The following is a 24,990-nucleotide window of genomic DNA, read 5'->3' on the forward strand; positions in this document are numbered from 1 at the left end:
CCAACCCAACCACCCCGTGGCTCAACACTTCAACGCCCCCTCCCACTCCACCAAGGACATGCAGGTCCATGGACTCCTCCATCGCCAGACCATAGCAACACAACGGCTGGAGGAAGAGCGCCTCATCTTCCGCCTAGGAACCCTCCAACCACAAGGGATGAACTCAGATTTCTCCAGTTTCCTCATTTCCCCTTCCCCCACCTTGTCTCAGTCCCAACCCTCAAACTCAGCACCACCTTCCTAACCTGCAATCTTCTTCCTGACCTCTCCGCCCCCACCCCACTCCGGCCTATCACCCTCACCTTGACCTCCTTCCACCTATCACATTTCCAACGCCCCTCCCCCAAGTCCCTCCTCCCTACCTTTTATCTTAGCCTGCTTGGCACACTCTCCTCATTCCTGAAGAAGGGCTCATGCCCGAAACTTCGATTCTCCTGCTCCTTGGATGCTGCCTGACCTGCTGCACTTTTCCATTACTGTTTTGAAGCCTATTTATGAAGATGCTAGTTATATGATATCATAAGCAGTGACATTTATTGTTGTAACTTCCTTTACTTTTTTGGTATTCATTTTTATAGAAGAAAATTTGTGATGAGCTGCAAAAAGTTCAACAGAAATTAAATTTAAGGAAACTCATGCAAATAATTCAGTTATACAGATAGACAATACAAATATATCCAATTTTACCAGAGAAAATAGGTCCTTGTGTATTGAAATGAACATTCAGTCTTGTGGAAGATATTGTACTTAATGTCTGTCTCCAGATATTCTGTTAATGTAGAACATTAAGATTTTTCCCTATATAAGTTTAATTACATAAGCAGAGAAATGGTATAAGTGAGTTCCCATTCTTTGAAGGACAAGACATTTATATTGTTCCATAGTGACACTCATGAACCAAACATTCAAATGGTGTAATACATGGTGCACTATAGTAGTCTCAAATCTGAGAAGATGTCCTCTGAGTCAATACAGACCTGTTGACATTTGCAAGATGTGATCCACATCATCTTCCACGTGATTATTTCTCCACCAGTGCAGTTAAATTCTACTTTCACAGTTTTCTCTTTGTTAGGAATACAGCAACGGGAATCTGAGCATGTACCGCAGAATATTGGCCTGTAAGTTCTTCTACTTGCGCAGCCAGAAAGAACAAACCTGTCAGCTTTGTAAGGCCTGAATGTCTGTAGACACTTCTTGCCTTTCTACAGAGAGAAAGAAAATCATGTTTGTGTTCATTAATCAAAATCCATTGAGTCTGTGAAAGATAGAAACCCTTCATCATGCTGTTTTGCAGCAATATCAGATTCATTATAAGTGGCTCATTTCATATTTGAACAATAAAATATGTGGGAGGAAACATATTAAAAGAATCGATAAACTTTTTGTGCTGCACCATTCTATAATTTCATGACAGGAAGAAAGTGGAGACTGCAGATGCTGGAGATCAGTGGAGAGTGTGGTGCTGGAAAAGCACAGCACGTCAGGCAATCCAAGGATGCCTCATTCCTGGTGAAGGCCTTATGCCCGAAATGTCAATTCTCTTGCTCCATGGATGCTGCCTGAACTGCTGTGCTTTTCTAGCACCATACTCTTGACCATAACTCCATGACACCCCATAAACATCGCATTCAAAAGGCAATATTTTCAACAGCACTTTGCTGAATTGCTAACCTGTATGATGTTCTCAAGTCTCCAGAGTGGAGTTTGAACATATATCCTTCGAAATGAGAGGGAAGAGTAAAACAATGTGTGAAGGCTGAAATATTACCACAAGGGATTCCTTTTGATTTATTCCTGTCAATTGAGCACACTGCTAAGCAACATGTGCTTGGAGATTTGATAGGGCGACCATCAGCTCTGCTTGATAAACAATATCTACGGAAGAGTGAGAATGACTTATGACAGCCATCTGGCTTGCTTATTTAAAAAGTTCAAAATATGAAGCAGTACAATTGAATTGTTTCTGTGACAATTAGAGAGAGTTCAAATTGGAAAAGATCACACTTGGGGTTCGAGGGATATTAGCTAATGAGATGCTAAGGAACCAGAAGATTGAGTTTTAACAGCCTCCTAGAGATGGATTAAGAGTTGGAAAAGGTCTTAGAATGGAAACACTGAACATCCAGAGGAAAATCCTTTGGCAGGCACCAGGTACAAAATGATAGTAGAACCACCAACAACCAACCAGAGGGAGGTGAATAATTAATCCAAATAAGGAGCAATTAATGGCTACTTGCTGCTTCTTCTGGCATTTCAGTCCTTTCAGGATGGACCTCACTATATGAGGAAATTGCTAGGTATGTCTGCACAACATGTGAATTGCTGCCTCATTATCTGGAGGGTCATCCTTTCTCCATGCCTTCCCAATGGCCCCCTAAGGGATGGCCGGTCGCAATGGCTGCCCTGCAGCTCTGACACCAGTGGGCTTACTCCTCCAATCATTTCTGAGTATTCCCTGAATTGGGAAGTACCCTCACCTTCTCGCTGCATCCCTAACTGTCACCACCTCTATTAATGGGACTGCGGGGCTGCCTCTGATCGAGTCGGCAGCTATGAGAGGCTGGCAGTCATCAGTTAAATCCCACCAACCACCTACACAGGTTTAGTACTTGCTTTTGGTCTTGGTAGGAGAACTTCCTGCGGTCATGTAAAATTCTGGCCTGCATTTCTGTTAGCATGAACATTCCAACGGTAGCTTGAATAAGGTAAAATGGCAGAAAGGCGATGCAAACTGCAACCCACCGAGAGGGGAAATGATGTGAAGCTGAAGTGAAAGAGTAACACAAAGTACCATTTTGAAGCTAATCAGAGAGCCAATGAGAATAATATAATCTGAGCCAGAAACACTCATCTAGCTTTCTCCTGCCAGCTCACACGTGAACACCTCAACTAAGCAGTCATGCATAACATTCCATACAAAGTCAGAAACTGTCACTCAGGCAGATCACATCTAAATTCCCCTATCTGCAACAGCTGAAGGCCCTTTAAATTATCCACCATAGCATAGATAGAAATTGCAAGAAACAGTTTAAGTAATCTTTAATCAGGGAGAGGTTCTGTGTGATTTTTACCTTAGGTTTTCTTAAACGGAGTCATTCAGAACACAAGGCACAGTTGGATTCTTGTCAGGCAATCTATGAGGCCATTTGTGGTCTTAAGATACAAAACATTCCCATATATAGTGATCATTGTAGATTGAGACTCAATCTCTTTTCTCAAGTGGATATAGGAATTCCCATCATTATTTAAAGATAACAATGTGGATATTGATGAGTTTCTCCTGATGTTGCTCAGTTGTACAAAATGAGGCTGCAGGACATGGGTTTTGCCTGATCTGGATGCCAATTGATGAATTGCCATAATTTAATGAACAGCACTGCTCATAGTCAAGGAGTACAGATCCTACAGAATTATTTGTTACTGGAATATTTTGCTTATGCAAGTATCACTCAATCCATTAAATGTTTGTAGAGGGAATGATGTAGATATGATAAATAAGCAGCTCAGAGTCAAGGAGGGAAGAATAAGGCACTTTAGGATTGACCATGATGTGTCAGTGTAAGCACAAGGAAATTGCTCTGTAAGTTAAGATTTCCAAGGTTTCTTACACCAGCAGAAAGTTGGTATGAGGGTGATTTCAGGTGTATCAACTAATGGGTTGCTATGCAATTGTAGTTTCTTGAGTAGCTCAGTGTGTTGGATTAGAAAATTACCCTAATAATACCTGCATTTCCTTTGAAATCTTAAGACATTTTACACCAGCTATTTTAATTTCTGTGTTTCAGAGCACTCCTGTGGCGAACTACAGGATCACTGTGTAATTGTAAATGTGTCTACCTTTCCTGATATATTTGTTACAAATAGATGAGTATTCTTTCTTAGACTACATCAACTGTTCAATGGTTCAAAATCCACTACTTTTTAAAAAAGTAGAATAGTTACAGTAGAAATATTACAGTATAATCTAATTTAATTACTCTTTAATTTAATGAACAATAAAGAGAAATAAGATTTTGATAGTAGCATTTCATATTTTCTAATTCATCAGATTAGGAAATTATAAGTAGTTTGTAATCCTGTAATATGTGTAAGAAATCACTGACTGTTTTCTTTTCATCAACTTCAAGAGTTTTGTTAATCCAAGTTTAAAAACTTTGGAGGCCTTGCTGAGTTAAGTATGTAAGTACCAGAAAAGCAATACAGAGTGAATGTAATTACACTTTTTGGGGTTGATTTTCTTCATAACATTGGGATTAATGGACCCTGCACCAACCTCAAGGGACAGTGCTCAGGAAAACAGGATAGTTTCAAAATTGATTGCACACATTTCGGAGATGCTGGATGGCACAATTAGGAAGAAATGTGTATGGGATTATAAATGAGCATGTAGGTACTTCTACACATTTTGCACCTACCCACATCCTGAAAAATTCAAAATTTCTGCTATCTCCTAATCAGCAGATTTGGGCTTATTCTATTCCATTTGCTAATCACAACTCTGACTATCGAATTGCTTCATTTTACTCCTGTTATTTTAAGATAGCTCTGTATCACAGTACATTAAGGTATACTTCCATGCAATCAAGTTGATTTTTCTCTCTCCCTCTTCCTCACCCACCCAGTGCCCCAAACAATTGTTGTCCATGTAACCAATAGATTCTGCTGTGATTTACCTTTAAATTTTTCGGAAGTCTTGGATTGCAAGGTCGAATAAAGCACAATCTATTTTCTCTTTCAAGTTCACATTTGCTGTTGTCATTTGTCACTCGGACTGAAATTCCTAGGCCACAAGATTTTGAACATGAGCTCCATGGAGTTGTTTGAAGAGGGCATTGTTTTCGCCATGTTATTGGCCTTGCCTTATAAGCTAATAATAAAAAAAACAATTATAGTATTGAGACACAGCAATTCAGGAATAATTTGTCTTCAAGTTCAAGTTTAAGGCATGTAGAGTTAAAGATGAGGAATGACATAGGAAGAGAGGGGGGCTTCTAAATGTTAAAAAGCAGAAAATGATCATGTGATTCTGATGACTTTTGTGCTTTGTAGTTGTAAAACTTGTAGTTTATTCCTGTGTGATATTCCCTTTAACGCCAAAGTGAAATTGGGGAATATACTGAAAGGGGAAATGAACTTCCTAACAGACAGCAAGAAATGCCCATGTGACCTATTGCTACCATGAGCATGAAAAGCTATGAAATGAAGTGTAAACGATAAAGTGATCATTGCAATGGCATTGGGTTGTAGTCAGTTTTTTTAATGACAGAGAGTTCAGAACACAGGCAATTTATGTGTCAGTGGTGGCAAACAAGACTTGCTTCAAACCAGATATGAGTTTTGAAGCAGGTTTCTGAGATTAGAGCACAGATTATAATATTATGGGTCTTATACAATTGGAAAGGATAGCAAGCTGAAAACGGGAAGAACAGGGAATTGTGGATTGGACAAGACATACTGTTGTTGTTTCAGTGCTATCAGAGTCATTTTAAGCTGAAAGAAACTGGCTATCCTGAGGTTTGAGGCCACCAGGATTCATATACTCACACACTTTTATTGTACAGATGGAGACCATTCAGCCCAATGGGTCCACACCAATCAACAAAGATCTGACTGTACTGATTCCAATTTCCAGTTTTCAACCCAGAGACCTGGAGGCTATGGCTGTGCAGGTGAATATCTAGATACTGCTTAAATGTCACACGAGTTTCTGACTCAACCATCCTTTCAGGCAGTGAATTCCAGACTCCCACTTCTGAGTGAAAAACGTTCTCCTCAACTCTCCTCACAAACTTCTATCTCATGGCTTACTTCTATCTCCACTAGATAGTGACCCTTCTACCTTTGTATCCATCCCACCTTGTTGTACATGTATAGCATGCAAGAAATTCAGCCCCATTATTTCTGGAGTCATACCACTTTAAAAACTAAGCAAAGTTCCCTAATTCACCTGTTTTTGCAGACTCAGATTCATAGAAAGCATGGACCATGTTCCTGTACCAAAGAAGAATTACTATTTATTTAAATTAATTAGACTAGCTACAGTTAAATAGTTATAACCTGTTGGCATTTAACAGTATAAGTAAGATTCTAATTCCCTGATAAACTCCCCCTGTACACACACATACAGAAAAACACACACACAGAAACACACACAGAAACACACAGGGTAAAATAGGTTGTGGGCTGGGTGGAAGTTCTGAAAAGACAGTTCAGTAGTTTTAGACGATCCTTTGATTTTTCTGTTGACCAGTAGATTGCTTCAATCATCTTTCTCCAGATCCAGATTCAATGGTTGGTAAGAGACACTTATAAAGTACATTGTTTATCACATCTTTCAACTATTGCAAGAAAGGTAAGCTGATTTTCTTCAGATTTATATCATGTGTTGACCGTAGAGAACACAGAGACTGTGTCTGAGTTGGGGAAGAACTGACTACCTCCCCCAAACCAGTCCCCTTCTCTCTCTCTCTCTCTCTCTCTCTCTCTCTGTCTCTCTCTCACTCATTCTGCATAACTTGTTCCTATCTTCAAACTGTTCAGTTATCTGAGAACCAATTTCATGGTTGTTGCCAAGCAAAAGGTTTCTATCATCAATAACTGGTCACACTTCATCGCCCAATTTGTTTCTTGTGCCAACCAGAGTTTGATGTGTACACCCCATTCAGCTGCAAATCATCTGCAACTCAAACTTTGATTACTGTTTGTCCAAACGGATGTTTACGTGACATCTGACATTGGTGTGTCAAAACGTACAGCTACTCTTTCAAACTATGAATTTTAAAACAGTTCTTTCTCATTTTAGTTAACAGTTTTTAAAGTCACACAAATAAAAAGACACAATCTTTACGCCCTCAGAATCTTGAACAACTTTGTCGGGTTACCTTTCAACCTTCACTGCTCCAATGAAAACAACCCCAGTCTATCTAATCTTCCTCAGACCCTCCGGTTCAGGCAGCATCCTGATAAATATCCTCTAAAATGACTCAAGTGCAATAACTTATTTCTGCAATGTGGTGCCCAGAACTACAGGCAGCATTCCAATTGTGGCACATTCAACATTTTATATAATTCGAGCATAACCTACTTGTTCTGGTATCTGCCTTAGCTAATAAAGGCTAATGTCTCATATGCCCGCTTACCCACCTGATCTAGCTGCCCTGCTACCTTCAGGGATCTGTAGATATGCACACCAAAGTCATTTAAATTTTCCATGGTCTCACCATTCATAGCATAATCCTTTGCCTTGCTAGTCCTCTCCAGCTGCATTATCTCACACTTTTCCAATTGCCATGGCTCTTCTCAGCTAACCAGAATGTTGATACCTTCCTGCAGTTTATAGCTATCCCTCTTGCTATTTACCACCCTATTAATTTTCAGGTTATCCATGAACTTTCTGATTGGCCTCCCTACATTTATACCAAATCATTAACGTAAACCGCAAACAGCAACAGCAGCACCACCAAGCCCTGTGGAACCCCATGGGAAACAGATTTCCAGTCAGAGAAACATCCCACTACTTCATCCTCTTTGTCTGGCCTCTCAGCTAAAGTTGGATCCAACCTACCAATTTGCCTTGGATCTCAAGTTATGCCAGACCTTAACAAAAGCTTTACTAAAGTCCACGTAGATCACAACAAACTCATTAGTCTCATCAACATTCCCAATATCTCCTCAAAAAACTTCAATTAAATTTGCCAAATAAAGTGTCCCCTTAGCAAATCCATGCTGACTATCACATGAAGGCAAAATAATATAAATGCTAAAAATCTGAAATTGAAACAGTAAGAAGAGTCATAGTGGACTCATATATTAGACTTTGAGATGTTAACTCTGTTTCACACTCCACAGATACTACCAGATCTTTCTGTTTATCATCTGGCTGACCATCACTGATTAATCCAAGTCTCATATATTCTGTCCTTCAGAATTCTTTTTAATAACATCTCGACTACAGAGGTTAGATTCACTGGCCTGTAATCTCCTGGTCTGTCTATCCCCTCCTCTCTTTTAAATAATGGGAAAATGTTAGCAATCCTCCTTGTCTTCTGACACCTCACCTCTAACCAGAGAGGATTTGAAAATTACTGCCAGGGCCCCTGATGTTGCCTCCCTTGCCTCCTATAATGGCTAGGGATACATTTCATTTGGGCCTATAGGTTTATCCACTCATAAGGCTGCTAAACCCCCTAGTACTTCCTCTCTCTCTCTATGTTAATTTCTTTTAATATTTTACAGTGCTCCACGCTGGTGTCTATCCCACCATTGTCCTTTTCTATTGTGAAGACTGACACAAAGCATTCATTGAGGACCACACCAACTTCTTCCAGACCACAATCTGACTACTTACACCTTGTCATGATTTGCTTGAGAAATATCTATTTGATGTGTGCTTTGTTGGTATTAACTGTGTCTGGGGATAAGAATACAACTGCTGGTGAATGTAAAGCAAAGGCAGAAACATTTGAGTGAGAAGCAAATAATCCCAAATAATACAGACCAAATTGGGAATACTGTGAGATTGTGCATTGTGTCACACTTATGCAAGTAGTAAAACAAATGCTTATACATATATCTATATATTTTTGTCAGGTGTATCTTTTGGCATATTGATGGTTTAGAATGAAATGTAGCTCTTTATTCAAAATTTACCTATTAATCATGTTGGTTTTCAGTGGATTATTACAGTAAAGCTTTTAAAAAGAGAAATTGTTTAGCTTTCTGTTGGCTTCATGGAGATTCCTTTTTAAAAGTTTTTGGTCTCTAACACAATCACAATGGAATTTTGAAAACATCACTTGTAATTATGATTGTAACTTTCTGAACTCTATTTCATCAAAGTTGAAAGCAACAGCAAATTACAGAAAAAAGCAAAGAGTGAGGCAAAATGCAGAGGATTAGGTGATATAGTGAAACTGGTGCATCGGCAGAGAGGGTGATACTGCAGTGAAATAGTTAGCAAAATAGAAAATAGGAACGTGATCTAAACAGTAACATTCTGGGACAGAAATCCAAGGATGCAGAAGAAAAGATCTTGAAAAGGAAGAGTACGAGAAAACTTTTAAGGGATTAATGTATTTTACTTAAGATAATTTTATTGTGACAAACCTAAAATGAGTTACAAACATTTTCATATCATTTGAAGGACTAAAAGCTTTGTGGCAAACAAGGATCACGTGGATCTACCTCCAACCAACCAGTTAAGAGAGCCAGTGAGACTGTCCAACATATCCCATATTATGACTTTTTAAAATCAACTATCATCATAAATTAACATTGTATAAGAAAGCACACTCAAGGAATTATTACATGTTCAGCTAAATTCAATATTTACATCTCCAAATGGAATCATTCCAAAGCCTGTTAAAACAAAGGTATCACCTTTTTTGTTTTCAAATGGGGACTCATGAGTTGAAAGGCAGACATGGAAGAAACAGCTGAGGGGCCTAGATTTTTGAGGATGAGGGTTTGGAGGAGGTCAATAATCAGGTTTGAGTATTTTAACTTGCAAGGCCTCCCTACAGCCCCTCCACTAACCACTTCGCTATTTTTGAACCACCTCCAAACTGCCAACCTTAAAATGAGGTGAGACAGGAAGTAGGCCTTATCCACACCTCATATCCCCAACCAGCCTAGGAGGGAAGGATGCAGAGGACTTGGGGTGGTGGGGGTGTCCAGAAAACCATGACCATTTATTTGGAAGAAATTGCTGATAAAGTAAATAAGATGCCCTTCTCATTTTCTACTTTTGGGAAAAATGCAACATTGAAATGTTTATACTGACACAAATATCACTGTTTGGTTCCTTGTAATTCCAAATGCAATAAATAATGCATTTTCAAGTTAAAGCAGTGTTGCCCTTCTTATTGGTACATTTTATAATTTTACTATAAAAAGAAACAGAAATGTGAGTATTGAACTGCTGAAGTTTACCACAAAGAAGTAATCATTTGATTATACATGTTTAGTCTTGCTGCTGCTTCAAATCTTCACAAAATCAAAACTCTTCCCTGGACATGGCAAGTCATCCTGATTATGTTATCAAGTAATACTTAAACAAAGTTTTTCAAAGAAAATAAATCTTGGTGTTCTAATCCCAGATTTCCAAAATGTTCCTTGCCTTATAAAAATAATGTAACTTGTAAAAATAAACTTTCTGTCATTTGACTGTTTAAAGGTCTTTCTATTCCCCCCAATGATGTACTAACTCTCATTTCATAAATAAATGGAAATGCTGAAATTTCACATTCCTTAAATGTTAGAATTAGCGTTTTAAAGACTGCATTATAAAATAATTTTATGCCATGGTCTGTACTTCCTGCCAATTTTTATTTTTATTTATTTGGATTTTAATTCCCAGTTTGCCTGCTTGATACTTTTTTCCCCTTTCATATCCACAGCTTTGCAGATTTCTTCCGTATCAATACTGCTCTGTGATTTTTTTTTTCAAAACACAGCTGCCAAAAGGGGCATGCCAAAGATTACAGGCTGGTCTACCTTATGTAGAAACATATGAACATTCAAATAAGGAGCAAAAATAGGCCATTTGGCCCCTCAAGCCTGTTCTACCTTTCAATAAGGTCATGACTGATTTGTTTGTATTTAAATTCCATTATCCCATTTATTCCTAATTTTCTTTGACTTTATAATTTGTTATCTAGCTCATAACTGATCAAATTAATCACAAGCTTGTCAACCAAACTGAAGTGTTAAATATTGGCTTTGTTCACCGTCATCAGTTGTTATTCCTTTGCAACTGAAGCATATCTTATTTTCATCTGCAACCTCAAGATTGTGTGGATTTCTTTAAAGCACTTACCAGACATTACTCTATACATTGCAGCCTGGTGGCTGTTCACTCCAGTCTTATCACAAATGGACCTTTCACAACAATATTCAGATCTCTTAATGGCCTTGGGATTTCTGCACTGGCCAGCTGCCAGCTTCTTTGTACAGGTGGGCGTACATCCGAACGCACCATTCACACACATGCATTTATAGTGACAGTCTGGTTGGAAGGTCTGCCCATGTTTATAATAGTTTCCATTTGATTCACATCCGACTCCAATTGTATCTAGAGAAAGCAAAGAGTAATTTTGAGAAATTAATAAGTAAATATGCAAAATGGATATCAAAATGTCTATTCCAATTTTGAAAACCTGTAAACAGTCAAGCATCTCACTTCTGTTGCCATTTATTGGTTGTGTACAATTCTAAATGACTTATTTCTGATATCAATGATTTTGAAACATACAGTCTTTGGATAGTTTACTATCATGCTGAAAATGGGAGGGACAATATTCTAGATGTTGGCCACATTTCTGTCCATTTTCTACCAGAGAAGTAAATGTGGCAGAACAGGGTTTTGGGCATAACGTTCACTAGCCTGATATGCATGACTGTGGGAAATAGTTTGTTACTCACTCAAAATCCACTAAATAGTTGCAGCTAACTGGAGATTTGGAATTTCTTGTCACTTGTCTTCTGTACTTCAACAGAAGAACAGTGAAGACTGGGTCAATATAGCATAAACAAATACCGTCGTATTGGGTTTCCATCTTTCACCTAAGTGGTGAAAACGGGATGAAATTCAGCCATTTTCTTATTATAACTCTACAGGTTGAAATTTTTTGTGTTGGGTCTGTAACTTCTTGCAGAATTTCTTCTTTCAAATACAATGGAAAATTTGCCATAGATGTCCTTCCTGACAGTGATTTGGAATAACGATGACTTAAAGAGAACGCCACTGATTTGTGGTTTTCGCAATTGAATAATCAACATCTGACTTAGTCAGTCACTGTAGAACTGTGGTCCTGTCTTTAAGAATTCAGCTATTATTAAGATTTCATGTTTGTAAATGTGACACATTCACAAATTTATATCAAATACAAAACAGTGTAACGTGTTGCATCATGTGTATTGCCTCAGCGGCATTCTCTTGATCATTGACAAAGTATTGAAGGATAACATCAACAGTACTATCAAAGCCAACTTCCATAGTAATAAGGTGCTGACTGATGCTCAGTTTGAGTTCTGCAAAGACCACTTGTTTCCTGAATTGATTGCAGTCTTAATTCAAAACTGGATGGAAGAGGTGGATTCCAATGGTGAGGGAGACTGGCAAAATAAGTCAGTGGGAATCAATGGGAAAACTCCGCAGTGTTTTAAAGTATCTAGCACAAGTGAAGATTGTTTTGTCTATTTGAGACCCATTCTCTCAGTCTGAGGACATTCTTCAAAATTTCCTCAGGGTAGTGTCCTTGCCCCAGTGATCCTTATTTATTCTCGTGCCTTTTAACCATAAGACTGGATATGAGGATGTTTGTTCAGATGAGGGTATGATGGAATAATCTCCACTTGCCTCCAACAAAGCTCAAGAAGTTCAACATCATTAGTGCGGCAAAGGCAGATTGGGTGCGTTAGTCAGGTGTAAAATGTAGGGGATTGGCTTTGGGTGGGTTACACTTAGAGGGTCTTTTGGGCTAAAGGTGGACTTGTTGGGCCAAAGGGCCTGTTTCCATACTGTAGAGATTCTATTATTCTATGATTCAATGTTGACCATCCAAACCAAAGCAGTCCACTCAACCAGCACCCTACACAACAACTTTAACATTCACTCTCTACCACTGACACAGTGCAAAAATAGGCACTGCTGTAACTCTACAAGACTCCTTCAACAGCATTTAACAAACTCATGATCTGTATAATCTAGAAGAACAAGGACATTGGATCCATAGGAAAATCATGATGTGCCAGTTCCCCATCAAGCCACAAAAGTGTCCTGATTTAGAACTAATCACTGTTGCTGAGTTAGAATTATGGAACCCTTTTCCAGCAACACTTTGGATGTGCCTGCATCGATGGATTAAATGAACCATTGCCATCTCAATGACAATTACTGATGAGCAAAAAGTGCTGGTCCTCATAACACATGAAAATATAAAACAAAATCATTAATTGTCCTTCATAAATTGGCTATGAGTAACCTTCTTGATTTGCAGCAGTCTGTGTGTTACGATGCAGGGAATATCGAGATTTAGACCCAGCAATAGTAAAGGGATGGAAATAGATTTCTAAATCAGGAAATTATCTGACTCGGAGGAGATAATGTTCTCATGTTTCCACAGTTCATACAAATAATCAAATCAGGAGTGGGAGAAAGTCATTCTGTCCCTCGAGCCTGCCCCTCTATTCAATAATATCATGGCTCATCTCATTGCAATCTCAAATATACATTCTTGCATACCCAATGCCTTTCAATCCCTTGCTAAGCAAAAATCTATCAATGTCTGCCTTAAAAATATGCAAGGACTCTGCATTCACCACCTTGTCAAATAGAGAATTCGAAAGAATCTCACAGAAGTTAACAACTTGTCAAATCTCTGTTTCAAAATTGGTAATTCCTGATTTTTAACAAGTGAACCCAATTCTAGATTCTCCCATAAACATGCTTACCACATCGACCCTGTCAAGACCCTCAGGTTTTATGCATTTTAACTCAGCTTCTGAACTCAGCTAAACCTAATTTACCCAACCTCGGCTCAAATGACAATCCCAACCATTCCAAGCATTTGTCTAATAAACTTTCTCTGAATTGTCTCCACACATTTACATTCGTCTTTAAATAAATTGACCAACACCATGCGCAGGTCTCATCAGTATAATTTAAAGACGTGAAGCATAACCTCCCTGCTTGTGTTGTAAATTCCCCTCGTGATAATTAATAACACTATGTTTCTAATTACTTACTGTCCCTCTATACTTACTTCTTGTAATTTATACACTGTTAAAATAAAAAGATGGTCTGTGAGAAACAGTTAAAGATTGGGGGAGGGAAGACTTTATTTTAAAGAAAGACAGGCCAAAATTGACTGGGATTAGCTACTTCTGAGTTAATTTACAACAGAACCTGTGGGAAGCTTTCAAAGTGGAATTGGTGGGAGTACGGAGCCAATATGTTCCACTTAGAGTCATAGAGTCATACAGTCATAGAGTCATAGAGATGTACAGCATGGAAACAGACCCTTCGATCCAACCCATTCACACTGACCGGATATCCCAACCCAATCTAGTCCCACCTGCCAGCACCCGGCCCACATCCCTCCAAACCCTTCCTATTCCATATAGCCATCCAAATGTCTCTTAAATGTTGCAATTGTACCAGCCTCCACCACATCCTCTGGCAGCTCATTCCATACACATACCACCCTCTGTGTGAAAAGGTTGCCCCTTAGGTCTCTTTTTTATCTTTCCCCTCTCACCATAAACCTACGCCCTCTAGTTCTGGACTCCCCGACCCCGGGGAAAAGACTTTGTCTATTTATCCTATCCAAGGCCCTCATAATTTTGTAAAACCTCTATAAGGTCACCCCTCAGCCTCTGATGCTCCAGGGAAAACAGCCCCAGCCTGTTCAGCCTCTCCCTGTAGCTCAGATCTTCCACACCTGGCAACATCCTTGTAAATCTTTTCTGAACTCTTTCAAGTTTCACAACATCTTTCCGATGGGAAGGAGACCAGAAATGCACACAATATTCCAACAGCGGCCTAACCAATGTCCTGTACAGCTGCAACATGACCTCCCAACTCATGTACTCAATATTCTGACCAACAAAAGAAAGCATATCAAACGCCTTCTTCACTATCCTTTCTACCTGCAACTCCACTTTCAAGGAGCTATGAACCTGCACTCCAAGGTCTCTTTGTTCAGCAACACTCCCTAGGACCTTACCATTAAGTGTATAAGTCCTGCTAAGATTTGCTTTCCCAAAGTGCAGCACCTCGCATTTATCTGAATTAAACTCCATCTGCCACTTCGCAGCCCATTGGCCCATCTGATCAAGATCCCGTTGTAATTTGAGGTAATGCTCTTCGCTGTCCACTACACCTCCAATTTTGGCGTCATCTGCAAACTTACTAACTGTACCTCTTATGCTCGCATCCAAATCATTTATGAAAAGACAAAGAGTAGAGGGCCCAGCACCGATCCTTGTGGCACTCCACTGGTCACAGGTCTCCAGTCTGAAAAACAACCCTCCAACACCATCCTCTGTCTTCCAGCTTTGAGCCAGTTCTGTATCCAAATGGCTAGTTCTCCTTGTATTCCAGAAGATCTAACCTTGCTAATCAGTCTCCCATGGGGAACCTTGTCGAATGCCTTACTGAAGCCCATATAGATCATATCTACTGCTCTACCCTCATCAACCTCTTTGTCATTTCTTCAAAAAACTCAATCAAGATTATGAGACATGATTTCCCACACACAAAGCCAAGTTGACTATCCTGAATCAGTCCTTGTCTTTCCAAATACATGTACATCCTGTCCCTCATGATTCCCTCTAACAACTTGCCCACCACCGAGGTCAGGCTCACCGGTCTATAGTTCCCTGGCTTGTCTTTACCGCCCTTCTTAAACACCACGTTTGCCAACCTCCAGTCTCCTGGCACCTCACCTGTGACTATTGATGATACAAATATCTCAGCAAGAGGCCCAGCAATCACTTCTCTAGCTTCCCACAGAGTTCTCGGATACACCCGTTCAAGTCCTGGAGATTTATCCACCTTTAACCGTTTCAAGACATCCAGCACTTCCTCCTCTGTAATATGGACATGTTGCAAGATGTCACCATCTGCCATCTATATCTTCCATATCCTTTTCCACAGTGAATACTGATGCAAAATATTCATTTAGTATCTCCCCCATTTTCTGTGGCTCCACAAAAAAGGCCGCCTTGCTGATTTTTGAGAAGCCCTTTCTCTCCCTCGTTACCCTTTTGTCCTTAATATATTTGTAAAACCCCTTTGGATTCTCCTTAATTCTGTTTGTCAAAGCTATCTCATGTCCCCGTTTTGCCCTCCTGATTTCCCTCTTAAGTATACTCCTACTTTCTTTATACTCTTCTAAGGATTCACTTGATCTATCCTGTCTATACCTGACATATGCTTCCTTCTTTTTCTTAACCAAATCCTCAATTTCTTTTGTCATCCAGAATTCCCTATACCTACCAGCCTTCCCTTTCACCCTGACAGGAATATACTTTCTCTGGATTCTTGTTATCTCATTTCTGAAGGCTTCCCATTTTCCAGCTGTCCCTTTACCTGCGAACATCTGCCTCCAATCAGCTTTCGAAAGTTCTTGCCTAATACCTCAAAAATTGGCCTTTCTCCAATTTAGAACTTCAACTTTCAGATCTGGTCTATTCTTTTCCATCACTATTTTAAAATTTTAGAATTTTAAAATTCGCTGGTCCCAAAGTGCTCCCCCACTGACACCTCAGTCACCTGCCCTACCTTATTTCCCAACAGTAGGTCAAGATTTGCACCTTCTCTAGTAGGTACATCCACATACTGAATCAGAAAATTGTCTTGTACACACTTAAGAAATTCCTCCTCATCTAAACCTTTAACACTATGGCAGTCCATTTGTTGTTTGGTAAATTAAAATCCCCTACCATAACTACCCTATTATTCTTACAGATAGCTGAGATCTCCTTACAAGTTTGTTTCTAAATTTCCCCTGACTATTGGGGGGTCTATAATACAATCCCAATAAGGTGATCATCCCTTTCTTATTTCTCAGTTCCACCCAAATAACTTCCCTGGATGTATTTCCGGGAGTATCCTCCCTCAACACATCTGTAATGCTATCCCTTATCAAAAATGCCACGCCCCCTCCTCTCTTGCCTCCCTTTCTATCCTTCCTGTAGCATTTGTATCCTGGAACATTAAGCTGCCAGTCCTGCCCATCCCTGAGCCATGTTTCTGTAATTGCTATGATTTCCCAGTCCTATGATATTAACCATGCCCTGAGTTCATCTGCCTTCCCTGTTAGGCCCCTTGCATTGAAATAAATGCAGTTTAATTTCTTAGTCCTACCTTGTCCCTGCCTGCCCTGACTGTTTGACTCACTTCTGTTCTCAGCTGTACCCGTCTCACATCGATCTCTTTCCTCACTATCTCCCTGGGTCTCACCCCACCCTCCCAACCTTACTAGTTTAAATCCTCCCAAGCAGTTCTAACAAATTTCCCTGCCAGTATATTAGTCCCCTTCCAATTTAGGTGCAATCTGTCCTTCTTGTACAGGTCACTTCTACCCCAAAAGAGATTCCAATGATCCAAAAATGTGAATCCTTCTCCCATACACCAGCTCCTCAGCCATGCATTCATCTGCTCTGTCCTCCTATTCCTGCCCTCACTAGCTTGTAGCACTGGGAGTAATCCAAATATTACTACCCTTGAGGTCCTCCTTTTTAAATTTCTGCCTAACTCTCTGTAATCTCCCTTCAGAATTTCAACCTTTTCCCTTCCAATGTCGTTGGTTCCAATATGGACAATGACCTCCTGTTGGCCCCTCTCTCCCGTGAGAACATTCTGCACCCTCTCTGAGACATCCTTGATCCTGGCACCAGGGAAACAACACACCATCCTGCTTTTCTGCTGGCTACAGAAATGTCTGTCTGTACTTCTGACTACAGAATCCCTAGCACAATTGATCTCGTGGAAACCGACATACCCCTCATTGCATTAGAGCCAATCTCAATACCAGAAATTTGGCTGTTTGTGCTATGTTCCCCTGAGAATCCATCACCCCCTACATTTTCCAAAACAGCATACCTGTTTGAAATGGGTATGTCCACAAAAGACTCCTGCACTAGCTGCCTACCTCTCTTACCCTTTCTGGAGTTAACCCATCTATGTGACTGTATCTGAGACATTCCCCCTTTCCTATAACTGCCATTCATCACATACTGTTGCTGTTGCAAATTCCTCATTGCTTCTATTTGTCTCTCCAACAGATCCACTTGATCTGATAAGGTTCACATCCAACAGCATTTATGGCAGATATAATCCGCAGTAACCCTTAAACTCGCTTTAAACTCCCACATCTGACAAGAAGTACATATCACTGAAAAGGCCATTTTTGCTTCTTCACAATCTACAGGCCCAGAAAATAACACTGTTTTATTCCTCTACAAAACATTGTACCAGGTTAAATTCATAGTTATGGCTTATATTTTAAGTTTAATCAAGAGACTTATCTCCAAAAAAACATATAATCAAGAAAGAATCCACCATACTCACTACTGCAGCCTTTCTCTTGGACAGACTTAAAATAACAATTAACTTATCTGATTCAGTGCTGTGAACTTCAGCCAACAGTTCCTCCAAGATTAGTTGTGAATTTCACTGTTTGTTAATTTTCCCGGATGCACTTCGATGTCCAGCGATACACGAATTCAAACAGCAAAGGCAGTAACTGTGCAGGTTCTCTCCCTCTCTCTCTCCTGCACTGTCCTCACCATGTGCTTCCTTTATCTGCACTTCTCCCTTTTAAACTGCTGTTGTTTTGACTTTTTATTCCAAAGTTCCAAAACAATGCAACAGCATATAAAACAGTAATTGCTGCTCCTGGAATTCGAGGAATTCACCTCCAACACCGAAAATACCTTAATAAAAGGAGCAACTCTTACAACCAGAAATTTTTCCCGTCCTCCATCTTGAATTACCCAGAATAGGGTGAAATGTAGGAGCAACAACTCCTGAGAACCCTGGATGTGTAGGAATATTCAGGACTTGATAAGAAGGAAAAGGGAGGCTTTTAATAGATACATAAGTACAAATCAACGGGGTCCTGAGTACACTACAGAGGGGACCTTATGACAGCAATTAGAGCAAAAGAGGGGAACGTGAAAATAATGTGGTAGATTTATTAGGAAGAATTCAAAGATGTTCTATAAGTATGTCCATGGAAAAGGATAACCAGGGAAATAGGCCCATATGTGTGTGGAGCAGAGGACAGTAGTAGGGTGTCAAATGTGTTTCATACCTGTATTTAGTTTGGAGGACAACGGTGCAAAATTCAGGAAGAGAGACTATCAGGTTCTTCAGCAGATTGACATCTATTATGAGGGGATATTGGAGATTTTGGCAGGCTTATAATTAGGTTCTGTTAGAGCTGTACAGAACTTTGGTTAGGCCACAGTTGGAGTACTGTGTGCAGTTCTGGTCACTGCACTATAGGAGGGGTGTGATTGCACTGGGAAGGTACAAAAGAGATTGTCTATAAAGAGAGGCTAGATAAGCTCAGGTTCTTTTATTTAGAGCAGAGAAGGCTGAGAGTGGACCTGACTGAGGTGTTTTAGAATATGAGGTGCTTCGATAGGATAGAAAACAGTCGTTTCCCTTAGTTGAAGGGTCAATAACACAGGGGGCATAATTTTAAGGTGAAAGGAAGGAGTTTTAAAGAGGATTTGGGACAATTCTTTTCACCCAAAGATTGGTGGGAATCTTAGGTGGAATAAATCTAAGTACTCTCATTAAACAAATGAATGTAACTATAGGCAGGATTTGTTAGACATGATAGAAAACAGATGTTTCCCAGAAGGGTCAATAACACAGAGGCATAATTTTAACATAAAAGGCAGGAGTTTAATTGACCATTTGGGAAAAAAGTTTTTCACCCAAAGGCTGAGTTGAGGCAGGAAACCTCACAATCTTTAAAAAGTAATTGGATGAGCATTTGAAATGTCATAGCTTTCAAGGTGATGGGCCAATTGCTGGAAAGTGGGAATGGTGTCGAGTCCCAGTAGTGTTTTGTCAGTATACACTCAATGAACTGAAGAGTCTCTGCTGTATTGTATGATTCTATGATACTCAGCACCCTCTGCTATCACATGAGTGGAATGCATAAGTATTCTTGAGGACGCGGTGTATTTAGTATGTCTCAGCTATCTCATAAGGTTAATAACTAAAGATTACAGATGCATTCCAAATTGGAATAAACCCAAGTACTCTCAATAAATGAATGAATGTAACGCGAGGCAAGATTTGTTAGGACTAATTTCACTGAAGTTTAGAAGAATGGGACGGGTTCTCATAGAAATAGGTAAAATTCTAAGAGGACTAGACGGGGTAAATACAGGAAGGATGACTGGGGAGTTAAGAACCAGGGGTCATGATTGAAGGGTACGAGGTAGGCCAATTCGAACTAGGACATGGAGAAATCTCTTCACCAAGAGAGTGGTGAACCTGTGGACCTCTCTACCACAGAAAGCTGTTGATGCCAAATTATTGAATCCTTTCAAGAGGTGTTAGATTATAGTTTTTAAGATCAAAAGGGATCAAAGGGGGAAAGCGAGTATAGTGTACTGAGTTAAATGATCAGCTATATCCACATTGAATGGTGGTGCATGCTGAAAGGACTGAATGGCCTACTCCTGGTCCTATGCTCGATGTTTTTACAGATGCATTTGTCCATTTCTTGTTCTTATGGTCAAGAAATATCTTTCTCTTAAAATGTCTAGAGGCTAGAACTAATATTGGTCACCGTAGAGAATGACTGCTTAACACTCCTCCACTTAGTTTTGGCTGCTGCTAAATGCATTTATTTTATGTCTCTGATAGAAAAGAAAATATTTAATGTAACTGCTTTGATTATCATAATTTTCAAAGTAAATCTTTCCTTTAGCCATGCAAGCTTCAGTTCTTATCTGTGATAGCAATATATACAGTACTAATAGTGCAATGTTTTTGCCATCAATAATTTTTAGCAATTCAAGTTTCAAGGGATAGACCTAGGAATCTAATCAGAAGAGTCAAGCAAAAGATGTTTGACTTATCTAATAAAAAATTGAAACAAGCTATATCTATTCCACATTTTTCACCAGTGCATTTCATGCTGGCATTATTTTCTCCGCACAGTATCACAGTATAATTGTGACAATACAGAAGGAGGTCCTTTGGCTCATTGCACTGACTCTCCAAATTCCCTTAGTGCCAATCTCTATCCTTCTCCCCATAACCCTGCACATTTGTCCTTTACCGACAACAGCCTCTGTTGAACCTGCCTGTACTGTACTCTTAGGCAGTGCATTCTGGAACTTAATAAGTTGCTTCATGAACAATTCTTTTCCTCTAAGTTGCCTTTCCTCTTGGTGCTAGTTATTTTAAATCAGTGTGTCATTCTTGGTCCTTTCACAAGTGGGAACAGGTTCTCCCTATTTACTGGGCAGCATGGTGACTCAGTGGTTAGCACTGCTGCCTCACAGCGTCAGGGACCCGGGATCAATTGCCACCTCGGGCAACTGTCTATGTGGAGTTTGCATAATCTCCCCGAGTCTGCGTGGGTTTCCTCCGGGTGCTCTGGTTTCCTCCCACAGTCCAAAGACATGCAAGTCGGGCGAATTGACCATGCTAAATTGCCCGTCGTGTTAGGTGGATTAGTCAGGGATAAATATAGGGTGGTGGGTTTCTCCATGTAGGGTCGGCGTGGACATGTTGGACTGAAGGGCCTGTTTCCACACTGTAGGTAACCTAATCTACTCTGACCAGACCCTTCACAATTTTCAATAACTATCAAATCTCCTCTCAGCTTACTCTTCTCAAAAGAAAGCAATTCCAGCTTCTCCAGTATTCCTTCATAACCAAGCTCGTCTTCCCTGGCATCATTCTTGTGTATTGTTTCTGTACTGTCTCCAATGTCTTCACATCCATCCTAAACTGCAGTTCCTAGAATGGACTCAATACTCAACAGAGGCTGAACTTAAGTTCCACATAACCTCCTTGTTCTTGTACACTATGTCCTCCATAACAAAGCGTAAGATGTTATATGTGAAATAATTTCACACAGGCCGATATTCTGTCACCAAGTCACCCTTTATTTACATGTGGACAGTCCTTGACACTGATCCAGCTCCCTCAGAGCCAATTCTCAGACTGAGCAAGACGTGTAACTGTTCAGTTCTTATCAGTCACCCGGATTCCCCGACTGGACCCGATTAACAGCCCCAATCAGGGAAGTCATATTCTATGAGGTTCATCAGGTTGACCTCGTGATAATCGCTTTATTATTTTGTGACAAACGTATCATTTCATATCATAGATTTTCAGGGAATAAATATGCTCAGTGAAGATTCTGCTTTAAAAGTCTATACATTTGAAATTACTTTTTGGATAAAGTATCTTCAAGATGCAGACCACTGGAGATCTTATCTATTACAGCGGAATGCTTCAAAATCTATAGAAATGTGTCTCAGTCTCGAGTCACCAAGGTGAGACATTTTGAATATACGCATTACTGCACAACAAAATGGGTCCTTCAAAGATGCTAAGCAGTGCTTTTTTTCCCTCAACATGAAACTGAGAGCTGATTGAATTGATTATTATGGCATTTGAAAAGCCAATTTCCTCAGCTCAAAGACAATACAGTGGTCTACATCCAAGCTGTGAACTAATAATTCTTAACACAGTTGGAAAGGACATGCAACAGTCTGGAGCAGACACATTTAAGAATGGAAACTACATAATATCTGCACACAATCTGAGGATGTAGAACGGGAAGAAGCAGACATTGGAGCAAACTCTCTCAGGAAAGACTTTTGATCAAGTAGAGAATAGTGGGAAAAGGTAAGGAAAATAAACTGAAGCTGGAGCACTTCAGACGAAAAAGGAACTTCTCTCACCATCTTAGAAGGTGCTGTTAATGAGGAGCTACATGTATAAGAAAATAGCATCTATTCAATATCAATGCCATCAGAGCTGCTGTGTCTGACTTCGGTGTTAACTTCTTTGCTGCAGCAATAAGGAACTCTAGCAATGAAATACCATCGATATGTGAACTACAAATGGAAACAGTTACTGCTTTAAACCAACGAGTCTATGGAAGAAGAGTCTGCAGTTTTAAAACAAGTTACTGAACTTACAGTGAGTTGTAGTTCCATTGTTGCTTGGTTCAATTAGTGCGGGAGGATTGCTTGGCTCATCAGCATCATAGAGTTATAGGGATGTACTGCTTTGGTCCAACTCGTCCATGCCGACCAGATATCCGAACCTAATTTGGTCCCATTTGCCAGCACTTGGCCCATATCTCTCTAAACCCTTCCTATTCATGTATCCATTCAGATGTCTTTTAAATGTTGTAATTGTACCAGCCTCCACCACTTCCTCTGGCAGCTCATTCAACACATGCACCACCCTCTGCATGAAGGTCCTTTGGTCCCTTTTAGACTTTTCCCCTCTCACCCTAAACCTATGCCCTCTAGTTCTGTGCTCCCCCATTCCAGGGAAAAGACCTAGTCTATTTACCCTATCCATGCCCCTCATGATTTTATAAACCTCAATAAGGTCACTCTTCAGCCTCCAACACTCCAGGGAAAACAGCCCCAGCCTCTTCAGCCTTTTCCAGTAGCACAAATCGTCCTACCCTGGCAACATCCTTGTACATCTTTTCTGAACACTTTCAAGTTTCACAACATCCTTCCAATAGGAAGGAGACCAGAATTGCACACAATATTCCAAAAGTGGCCTAACCAATGTCCTGGGCAACCTCAACATGACCTCCCAACTCCTGTACTCAATACTATGACCAATAAATGAAAGCATACCAAACACACTGTCCTATCTATCTGCGAATCCACTTTCAAGGAAATATGAGCCTGCATTCCAAGGTCTTTTTGTTCAACAATGCTTCCCAAGACGTTACCATTAAGTGTATAAGTCCTACTATGATTTGCTTTTCCAAAATGCGGCACTTTGTACTTATCTAAATTAAACATCTGCCATTCCTCAGCCCATTGGCCCATCTGATCATGATCCAATTTTACTCTCAGGTAACCTTCTTCGCTGTCCACTATACCTCCAATTTTGTTGTTATCTGCAAACTTACTAACTATACCTCCTATATTCACGTCCAAATCATTTGTATAAATGACAAAAGGCAATGGACCCAGCACCGATCTTTGTGGAACACCACTGCTCACAGTGCTCCAGTCTGAAATGCAACCCTCCACCACCACCTTCAAGTCAGTTCTGTATCCATATGGCTAATTCTCCCTGTATTCCATGAGATCTAACCTTGCCAACCAGTTTACCATGAAAAACCTTGTCGAGCGTCTTACTGAAGTCCATATAGATCATGTCCACTGCTCTGCCCTCATCAATCGCCTTCGTTATTTCTTCACAAGACTCAATCAAGTTTGTGAGACATGATTTCCCATGCACAAAGCCATGTTGGCTATCCCTAGTCAGTCCTTGCCTTTCCAAATGCATATAAATCCTATCCCTCAGGATTCCCTCCAACAACTTGCCAATCGTTGATGTCAGGCTCACTGGTCTATAGTTTCCTGGCTTTTCCTTACAACCTTTCTTAAATAGTGTTACCACCTTAGCCAACTTCCAGTTTTCTGTCACCTCATCTGTGACTATCGATGATACAAATACCTCAGCAAGGGGACCAGCAATCACTCCTCTAGCTTCCCACAGAGCTCTAGGGTACATCTGATCAGGTCCTGGGGATTTATCCAGTTGTATGCATTTTAAGACATCCAGCACCTCCTCCTCTGTAATATGGACATTATTCAAGATGTCACCATATATTTCCCCATATTCTTTATCATCCATGTCCTTCTCCATAGTAAACTCTGATGCAAAAATGTGCATTCTAGGCAGTCACTCAGAGATAGGCTATTGGCTGTTTTTTTTAAATCAGGACTAGTTGGCTGCCTTCTAGGGTGCACAGGCAGAGCAGATTTAATCATCACCCTCTCTTTATTCTTACATTGGCTAACATCAGCTGCTCATATATGTAGAACTCGTATATTTTGTAATAGTTCAGGCATTAGAAGAATCATGCTTCCAAGATCATCAAGTTTGTGATTGCAAATTTCACATATGACATTTTCTTTTAACATTTACCACTTTTGTTGTGAATAGTAGTTTTCTATACCCTTTGGGTAAGCTCAAACATGTGAGACAAGAAGCTTCTAATTTCAAATGTGGACAATAAAAATTTTGTATTTTTGCAGGACATGTTAATATTACAATGTAAACATTTGAAATAGAAATATGCCATTCTTAATAGTCTAAGTGTGTCTTAAGTCCACAAGCTTCTATTTTCTTTTTGATAACATTGACATAACCATTGCAGTGAATTATAATGATGAAGTGAATTAAAAGATTCGAGTTCATTACTTTCATAGCACTTGAACAGTGAATTA

General features: G+C 39.9%; 1 protein-coding gene across 1 annotated transcript in view; it reads right to left on the reverse strand.

Moving 5' to 3' along the window:
- Positions 1-929: 929 nt before the first annotated feature.
- Positions 930-24,990, reverse strand: part of ccn6 (cellular communication network factor 6) — a 60,407-nt gene continuing 36,346 nt past the window's right edge. Inside the window, exons 4-6 of the mRNA XM_060854816.1 lie at positions 10,820-11,074; positions 4,677-4,870; positions 930-1,205 (exon numbers count right to left, since the gene is read on the reverse strand). Of these exons, the coding sequence (XP_060710799.1) occupies positions 930-1,205; positions 4,677-4,870; positions 10,820-11,074 (725 nt within the window). The remainder of the gene's footprint in view (positions 1,206-4,676; positions 4,871-10,819; positions 11,075-24,990) is intronic.

This window comes from Hemiscyllium ocellatum, chromosome 3 (genome assembly GCF_020745735.1).
Source record: "Hemiscyllium ocellatum isolate sHemOce1 chromosome 3, sHemOce1.pat.X.cur, whole genome shotgun sequence".
Lineage (NCBI taxonomy): Eukaryota > Metazoa > Chordata > Chondrichthyes > Orectolobiformes > Hemiscylliidae > Hemiscyllium > Hemiscyllium ocellatum.